General features: G+C 36.9%; 1 protein-coding gene across 1 annotated transcript in view; it reads right to left on the bottom strand.

Moving 5' to 3' along the window:
* ANKIB1 (ankyrin repeat and IBR domain containing 1) overlaps window positions 1-14,121 on the bottom strand; it is a 98,965-nt gene that overhangs the window by 16,139 nt on the left and 68,705 nt on the right. The window contains exons 7-16 of the mRNA XM_069859615.1: window positions 12,978-13,066; window positions 11,158-11,302; window positions 9,619-9,785; window positions 6,607-6,695; window positions 5,507-5,637; window positions 2,962-3,096; window positions 1,588-1,674; window positions 1,428-1,494; window positions 902-1,047; window positions 50-228 (exon numbers count right to left, since the gene is read on the bottom strand). Coding sequence (XP_069715716.1) covers window positions 50-228; window positions 902-1,047; window positions 1,428-1,494; window positions 1,588-1,674; window positions 2,962-3,096; window positions 5,507-5,637; window positions 6,607-6,695; window positions 9,619-9,785; window positions 11,158-11,302; window positions 12,978-13,066 — 1,235 coding nt within the window. The remainder of the gene's footprint in view (window positions 1-49; window positions 229-901; window positions 1,048-1,427; window positions 1,495-1,587; window positions 1,675-2,961; window positions 3,097-5,506; window positions 5,638-6,606; window positions 6,696-9,618; window positions 9,786-11,157; window positions 11,303-12,977; window positions 13,067-14,121) is intronic.

The raw sequence follows: 14,121 nt of genomic DNA, 5'->3' as shown, positions 1-14,121 counted from the left end.
GCAGCTATCAATGAACTCTTTTGACTTGCACAGTATTTGTTTGGCTTACCTGCGTCTGGGTGCTTCTGGTGAGTCTGCAGGAGCAACACCACGGGCCACAGAAGCCAGGAACTCTTGCCGCTTCTGCTGCACAAGACAAGCTGCACGGATGATTTTATGGCGAGGAGTACGAAGGTAAGGCCTGTTCACTTTCTGTGCAAGGTCTTCAGTGACCATTTCTAGGTCTGTCTGCAATAGTTAATAAATATAAAATGAAATAATTTTACAATAAATGAAAATCAGGCAGAGCTCTACACTATAAATACTGAGCAAAATCGTATTTGATTCCCTAAAAATAACATTCGAAATACCAAAATACCCCAAAAAGTCTGCCCTTCTAGCCTATGCCTTTACTGACCTAAATGCTGTTCTCCAGCTTGGGGTAGGGCTTCCCTGCACTCAGACACACTGAACATCTTCAGAGGCCCTAAAGGATAGGGGGCAGCAGCCCCTGCTGCTGATGCCACTGGCACCCAGGTACTCCCCCAGTCTTGCCCCCACCCACTTGTCAGATACATTAGCAGGGAAAGACAGGAAAGAGGAGCTACAGATGGAGACGAAGACTGAAGTTAAAATGTTCTTTTCAGAAAAGCAGGTTAACAGTAAATAATTTTCTTCCCCGCTTCCCCCCAACCTGTCTTTATCCTTCTCCTTCTGCAGCAAAGTACTATTTTTCATTTGTTCTAAAATTGAACTAAAAGCTACTGTACCATAAAGCAATAAAAATGCATTAGTTTTCCAACCTTGGTTACAAATACAAAGTAAATATATCAGTTTTACACTACAAAAATGGCAAAAAGACAATGATAACTAATATTACTTAAAAGTAACATTAGTTAAGGAAAATATATGCATATGTTACCTGCATAAGTTCAAATATTTCTTTCTTTGTGCTTTTAGGCTCCAAAAAGAATCCATATGGATAAGAACACTTAAGAATGCGGCGAGTTTTTAGAAGCTCATGTACTGCATCTTCAATGAATGTGGTATCAGGACAGCCTCCCTCAGCTTTAAGATAAAACAAGCATTGAGAAAATATTTTCCTGGTGATGACAGCATTTCTTTCAGCATAAAAGTTTTCCTCCAAAATAATAAAATTTATGTGCATGTCAGTTATATATTTAGCAGCAGGTTCTCAATGACAGCATAGTGTTCTCACTAAAAGAAGTAAGCGCAGCTTCTCCCTTACTAATCCTACTTTCTCCTTGAGTCTTCGGAATAGATAAGATTTACTGTACATTTAGCTTTTATCCGCGGCTAATGAGTCCTATTACTGGAGGGATCACACCACACAGCAGACTGATGTGAACTCTATGAAATAAAAGGTTTAGCCATAACAGAGCTGATTTGATTTCAAATCAAATTCACAGATTACAGCAAATACTTACTTCCACTGAGAGCTCTACTCAACTGTTCCATCTTTTCTTTGGCTGTTTTTAGAAGGCGCTGTTCTAACTAGAGAAAGAAGATACAGAAAATACAATAAGATAATTATTTTTGGTTGAATAAAACAGAAACAAAAATCAGTAAAAACGGGTCAACCCACACCTGGTAGCTAAGTTCGTGGTTCTTAAATCTTGTGTAATAGTGCATAAACCTATCAAGCTCTTGAAATCTTCTATGCTTCTTTTCAGCCTGGAAAACAATAGGGAAACAAAAGAAGCCAAGATAAATCTTCTGATTTAGTTTATCAATGACCATTAGATACAATTACATAACGAACTGTTTCTATTCCCACTATTTCACACAGAATCACAGAATAACCAGGTTGGAAGAGACCCACCGGATCATCGAGTCCAACCGTTCCTATCAAACACTAAACCATATCCCTCAGCACCTCATCCACCCGTGCCTTAAACACCTCCAGGGAAGGTGAATCAACCACCACCCTGGGCAGCCTCTGCCAGTGCCCAATGACCCTTTCTGTAAAGAATTTTTTCCTAACGTCTAGCCTAAACCTCCCCTGGCGGAGCTTGAGGCCATTCCCTCTTGTCCTGTCCCCTGTCACTTGGAAGAAGAGGCCAGCACCCTCCTCTCTACAACCTCCTTTCAGGTAGTTGTAGAGAGCAATGAGGTCACCCCTCAGCCTCCTCTTCTCCAGGCTAAACAACCCCAGCTCTCTCAGCCGCTCCTCATAAGGCCTGTTCTCCAGCCCCTTCACCAGCTTTGTTGCTCTTCTCTGGACCCGTTCCAGAGCCTCAACATCCTTCTTGTGGTGAGGGGCCCAGAACTGAACACAGTATTCGAGGAGCGGTCTCACCAGTGCTGAGTACAGAGGGAGAAAAACCTCCCTGGACCTGCTGGTCACACCATTTCTGATACAAGCCAAGATGCCATTGGCCTTCTTGGCCACCTGGGCACACTGCTGGCTCATATTCAGTCGGTTGTCAACCAACACTCCCAGGTCTCTCTCCTCCAGGCAGCTTTCTAGACAGACTTCTCCTAGTCTGTAGCACTGCAAAGTAAAGTATTGTATACGATGCTGATGAGTGCCATGTAAGTAAAGAGACAAATGTAGTTTTTGAAGTTCAGAATCTTCAAATACTGTAACCAATGAGTTGATGCACTTTGTGTGCATGCTATTTAAGCAGACTTTCCAAATGCCAAAATTAAAGCATGTCTTCCATAGTGCACAGCAGCTCATTACAGTACCAGCATGCCCATTTCACAAAAGGAAACCATGGCACAGGGAACTAAAATTATTTAAGTCAACAAGTGACTGTTAGCAAAGCCAAATGCAGAACAAAATCCTATGTTTCTAGCCACAAATAAGCAGTGGTTTTTTTCTGTCTTTTTTGATATATTTAAGGTTGTATTTTTTCCATTTAGAACTCAAGTTCAGAAGAATTTTGATTATACTTATCCCAAATAGAAAATTGCAGCCTTAGCGCTATTTTTGAAACACACGCATTTATTTGTTACCTCTACTGTCATCTCCTTGGACTGTTCCTCTACATGTTGAATAACCTCGTAGCGAGTGCATCTATAATAGCCTCCAGTGGAAGAGCTGTGCTTCTTCCATTCTTCTAAGCATATCCAGCAAAAGTCATATTTGCACTTCAGAAAAAAGAAAGAAGGGGAGGGGGGAGAGAAGCCAACAGATTGTAGATTTGCAGTCATGCATCATTATTCCTCCATGAACAACTGAATTAACATCATTCTGAGTGGGCTTATGGTCAGAACAATTTCTGAGGAGCCTACTTCCTGCTTTACCTACCACAGAAAATCTATTATGAAATCATGTCAGTCATAATTTTTGTTCCTTGGATCACAAGACTGTGATGGATCTATAGGTTAAGCTTTAAGTGGATGAAATAAAGCAAATTATATATAAATATATAAATAAAACGATATATAAATAAAACAAATACAGCTGATTAGGCCTCTTTTTTGTTTTACAAAAAGACGTTCACATTCTTTAAGTGACAGAGAAACTGTTCTTGAGAAAGGGTGAATATTTTTGTAACATCTATTAAAAAAATATGTGATATCTCCCTCCATGACCACCGTATGTCCTCTAATCTCTCACACTTCCAAAAGCTTTCTCAAAAATCTAAGGCTCACCCAGAGTTCCTAGACCATCCTCCAATAGTTCAGTCTCACTAAACACTCAAACCCACACCATCTGCTTCTACCCATGTCCCAAAGCACCAAGCTCTATTTTGTGTGCCCTGCTAATCACCTAGCCATACAGCAGCACTGCCTAGGCTTAACAAATCACATCTGCTTCCTGGCCACCGTCTAAGCCAAGCAGAAGAGGTTGTTCCTGAGCAGTAACTGTTTCAGCCTCTCTCTTTCCTGAAACTTGCAGTAATTTAATAATTATGAAACCCCTCCTGTTCCTTCACATTTGGTTCAAAGCACACAGAAGGCAAAAAAAATACCACAGGTAGGGGAGTGAGAGAGGGCAAGACCACCTAAGCCTTGTCTCCTTAGAAACTGGGCTCATAAACCTGTATGATGCCTGCTTAAATACAGAAATGCAATTTTATGAGTAAAGAGTATCTTCCTTTACACCAAAGTACACGCTAGCTGCCAAGAGGTTGTTGTAGCTCATCATGTAGTAGGCTCGAGCAATGGTGGCAAAGACAAAAGCTCTGTCACAGTGGAGGAAGAGACAAGCAAGGTGTTCACTATACCTTGTGTCTGAGCCTACCAATGAGCTTGAGGACACCCTTCCTTTCCTTCTTCACTAGGCTGAGGGAGGGCAGCTTCTGTTTGCAGAGATTTCTCCACCAGAAAAGGAATCTGACTGTTTTATGGACACTTCAAGCTGTTTATAAGGTACAGCATCAAAGAAGAAAAGAGAACTGTGGTTGTCAGCCAATCCCTCAGAATGGTACTGAATTAAATTATCTACATTTAACAGTGTTTAACAGCCAAGGTTTCCTCCAGCCTGAACGTACTTCCGTTCACTTGAGATAAGCTCAGTGGCAAAAGCTGCAACAAACACATCTTTTACAGTTTTTAGCACTACGGAATTTATGAGCTCTTTTAAATATAATTTAAGGGGAAAAAAAAAAGAAAACAGCAAACTTGGCATAAACCAAAGCGCAGGAGAATCTGTTCTCTGCTGCCACAGACAAAACCAAAGAAATGACAACAAAAAAAGCCCCAAATTTCAATTCATATGACAGAAAGAGAGAGAATATCTTATGATAATATAAAGAAAATGGAATCAGCATAGCAATGGAGTGAGACTACGGCATTTCCAGAAAAATCAAAATAATTGCTTTCTAAATATTTTAGCTCTTTATTGGAGGCCAACTATGTGAAGTGTGTGCTACTTTCTGATTTTTAATGACGTTCCCCGAAGAGGTATAAGCTGCAGTTGTGCAAGTTATTTCTGACAAAAAAGAAACAGTATTCTAAATATGCTGCTTTAAATAATTTGGGAGAAAAAAAACCCCAAAACATTCTCAAATGGTACTGAACTCACAGCAAAAAATATTATTTCTATTCTGGTACCATAGTGCAAACTCATGACTAATTTTTTGGCTGCTGTCACCAGTAAGTTCCATTTGGAATTACTCTTCACTGTCTTTTCATTCTTACTGATTAATTCTTGTTTACAGTTTTCCATTTAAACATCTCTGGTTTTTGCTGTGTTGGAGAAATATTGCAAAAGAAAAATGTAACAAGGCAAAACCATTATTAGAGCTTACAGTTCCTTAAAATGTTTCACATTCTGCCAACTAAAAATGTTCTCTCTTCCACATTATTAATGATGACTAAACTACCAATTATTTCTGATCACTACGGTGTTCATCTGCCAGCCGAACACTAAATATTAATCATTCTCTAAATACATGCAATCAGCCATTTGCAAATGATGTAATTCTTGCAACAGGTCCCATTAGATCTTAAGCACGACATTTCAGAGGGTTTTGTGCTCCTAAAACGTACACATGACATACATAACCGGAATTATGGTTTCACAACAAATCATACGAGGGGTCTTTCTTACCTTTGCACATTGCATGTGGTTGCAGCCCTCATTCTTCTGAATCGGAGATTTGCAGTTGGCGCATGGTTTGGAGTTCGTTAGTAACCACAGGCAGTTGGCAGCATCTTCATATGCCTCACTCACTCCCACAACTTTTTGAGTGTGACAGCAGGATATGGAGCATGCAAAAACAGAGAAGTTGAAATTGTACTTGTGTAATCTTTTGTGAAAATCTGATTAGAAAAGATATGTTTATGTGTTTCTTGTCAATTGCAATTCTTCACTATATATTTCTCACATCTATAAATATATATATGTGTTCTAACTTACAAATATTATATGCAATATTTTTACATGTATTATTTCTATATATTTCCACACAATATTTCTATAAAAATTTATATGTAATATATTTGACTTTTATAATATCTAAATGAGCAAATATATATAAGAGAAATATTAGCATAGTTTGACAAAGTATGGTGCATTTAGCCTCTTTATAAAATTTTCTATGCTTTCCCAAATATTTATAACATTTTAGGGTAAGGGTCTGAACTGCTGCAACCAAGTTAAGTTAGTATTTATTCAAATTACTATTTATCTTAAATTCTTTTGTTAACGTTGACCAAGAATATGTCTGCCCTGCATAAACCTGACCTTTATTAGTTTTTTCAGTAAAACTTATTTATCATTAAGCCATTCCTCACAAACCCCCTGCAATTCATCCTCAGTGTCACTGTTATAATCACCTGTTGGCCTAAACTACTTTTAAGGCACACAAGCAACCGCATGGAACACAAGCAAACAGTTCAGACTGGGCTAAAAGATTTAAAATTGCCCAGGACAAATAAAATTATATTCATGAATAAATGAATTAATTAACAAAACAAAGCTGTATAAGGAAGGGAAAAGAGTGTTGTATGCCCTGACTGAACCACACACAGATTTACAGGGAGGAATGGCCTTCAAAGAACAGTGTACCATAGCACTGCCTAATAGGCAGTTGAAGTGTGAAGCTGCCCCTCAGTCAGGGGTTTAATTTTCTTCCCCTTTTAACCTGTTTAACTGATGTCAAGTTTTTAGTTAATGTAACTAAAATCTTCTCCAGGCATGATTCTTACGTTCTTCTGGTTTCATTTCAGATATTTTCTGTAGCCAGTCTGTCCAGGTTTGGCAGTCACAAGGCTCATGTGCTTCACCAAGACATTCCCTGCAAATGAAGGTGCATACACAGTTACCTACCATTCAGAGATTTACAATTAGAGGTAAAACTGTTTCAGCTAAAAAACATGGAAACATGTCAAGATGTGATCAAACTTTAATTCGGAAGATAAAAAGCCATTCAATTAGCATTCTTTTAAAACACTATCAGACTACTTGCTCACAAGCAAAAACGACCATTTTTAAGATTAACAAAGAATTTAAATGAGACTGGAAAGGAAAAGAATTTTTCAAAATTACAGTCAGCTGTTTTGCACCTTGTTTGAGTTATGCCTGGGTACCACTTCAGTGCCACAAAAAAGTGCTGGTATAGTTTCTGTGATAAAGGTAAACCAGAATATAGAGATTATCCAAAACTAGGTAGTTTGCTATAGCTGAAATGTATTTTATGTAGAGTTACTTGCATCTATTCAGTTGCAATAATTAATCTTTAACTAGATTCAAGCTTTTAATTGAGACAAGACTGAAGCCCTTTAACACCAGCATTAAGTATTTATGGATGTTTACTCTTTCCACCAGTCTCTTAAATGGGGGCTTTCACTTAGTTACATGGACACGGTGGAGAAATGAGTCCCTTGAGCTTCTCTCCAAGTTACTACGAGCTTTAAGAGTGGAAATCACCACTACACAGTGGCAGATATATGGCTTCCAGATGGTGCTTTGGTGTAGATGTGTCAATAAGGACTCCATATTTGTAATAACTAAGCATGCATTCTGTGTTCCAGCTGTTTTCCAGAAGTGTCTGCTTGCTACAGTTCTTTGTGCTTCTGAAACAGCATGAAGGGGTTCTAATACGTGGAATGTATCTGATACTACACAGATGTAGGATTTGTGTAGTTTTCATTTGTACTACATTTAAATACCTCAAAATGTTTTTTCTGAACTTTGTATCTGTTACAACAGATCACATTTTGTTGCAGGTGCTGTTAGTGGTGGGTAATGGTGAGTAAATTCTAAGAAACTCTGTATTTAAGAGGAAGATTATTAGTTCCACATTAAAATAAAAAAAAAAAAAAAGGAATTGCTCAGCAGACTCAGAGATTTTTTTTTGCTTTTATGGACATGAAGGCTAGATCTGAAAAAACTAAGTGAATACCTAAGGGATGGTTGGGGCTTTCTAATATATAAATTCTGAAGAGTCTCTTACTAAATGCAGTATCAATTGCAATTATAATTTCTAAGCTGTAGATTACCTGGATAAAACTTGCAGAAGTGACATAAGTATGGAACTGTGAATGTATTGATTGAACTTTAAAGAGACAATGCAAGCTCCCTTGAAGCACACAATAACGATGAAACTAAGAATACTCTTTCTCCAGAGGAATTCATTCATGCACAGGGATTTTGTACTATAAGACTAATAAGGCTGTTGTCAGCAGATGCCTTTGATTTATAGTACTGCAGGATGCCTTTGTTGCTAGCAGAACTTTCTTGCCATCGCTGAAACTCTTCATGTACTTTTGTGGGAATGAAAAAAAAAGCCTTGGAAAGGCCTTCTTGGACATTTTGATGCCAAATTGAAGTCTTTTTCAAGACCTTAACCATGTTTGCTTCTGCAGTATCTCAAAGCACTGACATAAAAAGATAATTCAGAAATATTATCAGGAAGCACAAAAAAAGACATTTCTTATAATAATTAGCCATCCAGAGGACATTTTCACACTCAAGAGTTCATTCTGGGGAGCTACTGCATTCAGCCTATGTAAAAGAAACAGAGGCTGACAGTGTCTGAAGGACCGCGTTGATATTACACTAAAGTGGTCTCAAGTTCTGTCCGCCAGGTTAATGTAAAAATTGATTCTGTTTGTAATCCGAAGCACGGATGAGAGGATGATACCTTCTTGTGGAATAGTACTAAAGTTTGTTATATCTTCATGGTAAAAAACATTTTATGCTTTCTTTCCACAAGATCTGTTTCCTACTGAATTCTCCATCCATTGTGAACAACCTCTTTCCAAGAACTTCCGTTTTCTGGCTTTTGTTGTTTTTTCATTCTTTATACCTTCCTATTGTTCCTTCTTCTTTTCAATTCGTATGGGAAAAGAAGTAAAATCAGAAGCGTTATTTTTATTGAGCCTTATGATACTTGGAATCAAGCAGATTTTTCAGGATCTCTTCTTGCATCGTGGTTTCAATTCATCAGCTTGCCTGAATGTCTGTTCTTTGGTTGATGTTTTTTGTTTTTCCAACAGTGAAAAGGATGTCCCACTATAATAGGCATAAATTGTCAGTCTGATAGGCTCAAGGAACTAGGATAGGGCTTTGCTTTGTGGTTCAGAAAAATATCCCACCTTTTTTTGCTTTTGTTGATATAGTTGTTGTCCTTTCCTTAGAACTACTGAAGACAGGCAATATGAGGGATATTTTTAAAATATCTTATGGCTTTTTGCTCCTCAAGCTTTTATTCATTTTAAGACTCAACAGAAGATAACATAAAGAAAAAGTGCTGATCCAAAAGTTAAATGATTGGAGTGATCCTGCATACAGAATGGCTATTGTACAAAGCAAAATGTCCTCCAGAATCCTGGTTTCAACTCCAGCTTCTTCAATGTGATTCCAATAAAATTCAGAAAGAGCTAAAAATTACTGATTTTCTGTGGTACAACTCAGAATATGCCACGTTTCAATTCTACTGCCACTCTCCAGAGAAGACACAAAAATCCCTCCCACCACCATCCCACGTCTGCTCAGAACAGACCATCACAACAAGCCACACCACTGCCTTGCATTTACCAGAGCCAAAAATAAGTAAAATATTTGCGCATGTGAGGTTAAGTAGTGCATGGATACTGGATAGTATAGTCATACTATCCCATACAAATTTTTGTTGCACATTTGGATTCAAGTGGGACTTATAAATTCCTGGAACAACAGTGACTGTGAGTTTACGTAGATAAGTTTCTAGTACTAACCAGCAGAAAAGATGCCCTTTGCCACAGTCTACAGCAGGAGCTTTTAGCATAGGGAAGCTAAGTGTATCTGATCCTGTAGAATTTGATCCTTGTCTTGTTAGCCTCACTGCTCTTTCGCAGCCTGGAATAGGGCACCACTTAATAGCAGGATTGTTTTCAACAAAGGCCTGGAGGAAAAAAGGAGAATATTTAACCACATAAAATCAGATTACAACATTGATATAAACCAATCTGTACTCATAATCTTCTACTGAAGGAACAAAGCAAAAAAGAATCAGGACAATCTTGTAGCTACCTTATTAGGCTTATAAAAATAGTTATAAAAAGAAAATAATTTAAACTTAACCTTAAAAATGGTTGTTGTTTATTTTTTGAAATAACAACAGCATGCCACACTTCCGCTAAAATACAAATGGCTTGCATCCCAAATAAAATTTTCAACGAGTGTAAGTCAATTTCTTTGTGATATAGCTTACTGTAAAATTCTACTATATATGCACCAGCAATACATTCATTAACAGAACTGACTCTTGTACTTTAAAAGAATTAAAACCTTATTGATTGAAATAAAAATCCTACAATATATCCCATGCACAATAAACCTGAAATCTAAGCTAGACACAGGCATTTACCTTGAATCTTTTTTGGTTAATGTAGAGGTCTAATGTAAAACATATCTAATAAATTACAAGGAAAAGGAACTTTCACTACTCTGTTTCAAACCTATGCTGGTCACCAGCTACTTGAAATATTAACATGTAAAAGATCAACCTTATCTAGTCATTTAATTTCGTCTTTCCTTGTAAGACTGTTACTGTGTATTAAAGAAACTTGTCACACAGAGGAAGTATTGTATTGTAAACAAAAAATATTTCTCTACTTTCTTTTGCTCTGCCACCACTGACAAAGTAGCTTAGCTCATTACTACTTTACTAAAAAAGAAAAAAGGTGAATTAAAAGACTATTTTTAAAAACAATATGCAATGATGGAAATAAATACATAAAATAAAACAAACAGGAAACCCAAATGAAGGTTTTCCTACTTCTCCTCCTGTATTTAGCAATCATATTAAGCACTGGAGGGAAAAAAGATGAAGTAATTCATTTGTACCAATAAATTTTCAAAACTGAAACAGGTAGTATTTCTGAATGTAAGCAGCATTCTGGTAATAAAAATAATACAAAACCTCTTAAATTTTACATTGTCAACACAAACAAGTCTGGCTGATTAAATACTTCACATCACCTGTTACAAATATAAGTTTGATCACATGATTTTATTTATGCTGCACTAGGTCACACGTTATGAAGTATTGCATTTTTGCTTAAGCAATTAAAGCAACTTTCTTTTTTCTCAGTGATCTATTAAACGTTGATATTATGGCATATAAGAGAGCCAGTAATTCAGAGTACATATTAATTTATGAATTTTTACTTGAAAGAGTACAGATATATAGCAGTGTTTCACATAAAAGATTTAAGTTTTTTTTTAAAAAATGAAATTCAGTTAAAGAATACAAGAAGAGTTTGATAACTTGCCTTAATGTCAAATTGAAGGTATCTTTTATCCATCTCCTTGGAAACGACACTTTCTATGATGTCTACAGGCACAAGCTGGAAACAATCATATGCTGGGCAAAAAATGTTGTGAGCTTCACCCTCCTGAATTTTCAGATTCAAAAATCTGCCAGAATTTTGTCAGTCAGTATTTGTGAATAAAAAGTAAAAATTAAAAGGTTGCTGAATACTTTATACTAGGTTCACAGATATCTACATCAATCAATTTTTAGACAAAGAATAGAAAGTACCCCTTTATGCTTCAAAAGGGCTACAGATTTGATGAACAGCATAATTAAATAAAAGAACACTGGTTCAAAAGTGAGCACCATCAGCTATGCTTAGCCCTATGTACTTCTAGTTTCCATCCTTGCCATTTAACAGACAGCTATGCAATGCTTAATTAAACTAAGCATTACCTCTAACTTAAATCAGAAAGAGAACATATAACTGTAATTAATCCAGGAAATAATTAATTTGATAAGCAATTAATTTTTACAACTAACCTACTGAAAATAGGACTGCCTTAGAAACAAATTTCCAAATGAAGACCTCTACAGCCCTCAAGCACCACAATGCAAGACAGAATGGGATCACAAATCTGATGAAAGCCGGACTTTACCTAACAGTGCACAAGGTGGCTTAGTTTAAAAGATAATAAAACTTTAATAATCTAAAGGATAGGCAGCGAATCTAAGTTTGTCACCTGGGATTCTTTAATAGCTAAGGCAGAGAGACTTGCCAAGTCATCCCATCTTAGATTCATTTCTTGGAATGGGGTAACTCAGCCCTGGCTATGCTCTGAGTAACTTAAGGAGGACTGGCCCAGAAAGATGAATCCCACCCTAGATGTGCCACTGTGAACACTTGCTTGACATTGAACTGTAGCTCTGAGTGCACGTACAAATCACAGTACACATAGTTCAGCACCCAAATTAGAAGCACTATGTCAAGCCAATGATCTCTTAGTAAATTCCAGGTTGCTGCATAACAATTTGCAAGACAACAGAAGCATGACTATTTATTTTCTTGCCACTGAAAAGAATAGCCTTCTAAATGCTCATGTACAAGGGAAAGTGCTCTTCCTTGACATAGCAGGAATGAATTCATGCAAATTGGGCTGACCTGCATTAGGACTAGCTGCACTGATATGACACTCTAACAAGGCACTACAGTGCTACAGTTCAAGTAGTACAATCTCCTGAATGGGGACAAAGATGAATATAAAAGCACTACATACAGATGTAATTATTCCTGGGAAGTATGATTAATATTTATGCTACCATAATTATCCACATCTTGAGCTTTTTACTAGCATTACTATTTTGACTTTAAAAAAGAAAGTAGTAACGAGCATTACACTAACAGAACTTTTAAGCTACATCTACTCCTCATTTTTTAACCCTCAATGTAAGAAAGCATTTTAGTTGCTTTTCTGGCTGGAAATGGACTTACAATGCCTAAGTTTAGTGTGCTAAACTAAGAGGTGTAATTAAGCACGTGCACACTGCCAACATCACACATACACTGAACAAATAAAGAGTAGGCTCATCTATTTACACACAGGCTTGAAACATTTGCGTAAGGGTTTTGTTGAATCTGAACCAAAACAAACGTTATGTAAGCCTAAAACAGTTGATGGCCACTGTGAGCGATGAACTGAATATTCCATAGGGTCAAACCAACGCCTATTTGAAACTCAAACAGTACTTGAATGTTAGCTGTTTATGGTCTCTGCCCTTTCCTCTTCAAAATGGCAAGTATGAAAGTTTCTCCAAAGAGAGAAAAGTGCATATACTCACGCCTCCCAGCATGCTCTGCAGAAGTCATGTCCACAAGGCATATCCACTGGGTCTTCAAACACAGAAATATTACACATACAAATGTCACACTGTAGATGAAAAAAATACTTCCGATTAAGAAATACCCTAAAACATTTCATGTTGTTAGCTGGATATGTCATGCTGGAAATTCTCAGCAAGAATCTAGAGAAGTTCTCAGTAGAGGAAAGCATCTAACTGTAACCAGAAGAAGTTATTTAAGCTACAGAAACAGAAATGGGAAAGATGAGGTATCTCTGTTTCTATACTCCTCTATTCAAACAGCACATTCTGGAGTGCCTTCCGTCATGTCCTTTGGCTCAGTAAGTGCTTTACCCTGCAGAGCACTGGGACCTCAGAGTTCTAGGGATAAAAGGGACCTGAAATTTTCATCAACTTCACAGGCAGCCAGAAATGGAGCTGGAGATGACAGAGGCTACAGGAAATGTTCAGCATCTCACACAATCAGGTCCAAATCAAGGCAGATCATTTTGATTGTGCAACAGCAGCAACTATTTAAAGTAATCATCTACTTAAATACTATTTTTTAAAAATATTTTGAGGCTTTTGATCAAAATAAAGAATAAGTTAAGCTGTAAATATTCCAACAGGAGACACTACTGCTGAATTTTATCCAACTAAGACCTGCAGAAAAAAACTAAATATTGAGACCATTACTCCAAAAACATTTAAAGTATAGGTGAAAAATTACTCATTGCTTGTGGTTAGGTGTGAAAATACTCATGTTTTTCAAGGAGTGAAAATGGATTTTTGCTTTCCATTGGAACAAAGATTCCATGAAAATGTACTGTAACTTTCAATACATTAGATATTATACACACACGATTTTTAAAAAGTCAGCCTATCGTATGCCACTTTTTAAAAGCACTTGTACTACAGGCAAAGCAAAATCAAACAAAAAAAAGTTGGCCATTAAAGTGCAAAACTCGAGGAAGGCATTTATCATTGTTTCAGTAGTTTCAGATTGTATTGCCAAAATTAAATCTTTTAGAAGTTGATAATGCATCAAAAATGTTCATTATTAAATTTATAGGAGTTATGTAACTTTAAAACAAGGAATTTCATGAAGCCCTTAGTTCAAAATTTTAAGTACGGAACATGTACT

This window comes from Phaenicophaeus curvirostris, chromosome 6 (genome assembly GCF_032191515.1).
Source record: "Phaenicophaeus curvirostris isolate KB17595 chromosome 6, BPBGC_Pcur_1.0, whole genome shotgun sequence".
Classification (NCBI taxonomy): Eukaryota; Metazoa; Chordata; class Aves; order Cuculiformes; family Cuculidae; genus Phaenicophaeus; species Phaenicophaeus curvirostris.
Note: the sequence above shows the minus strand (reverse complement) of the source record. Positions and strands in the feature narration are given on the sequence as shown.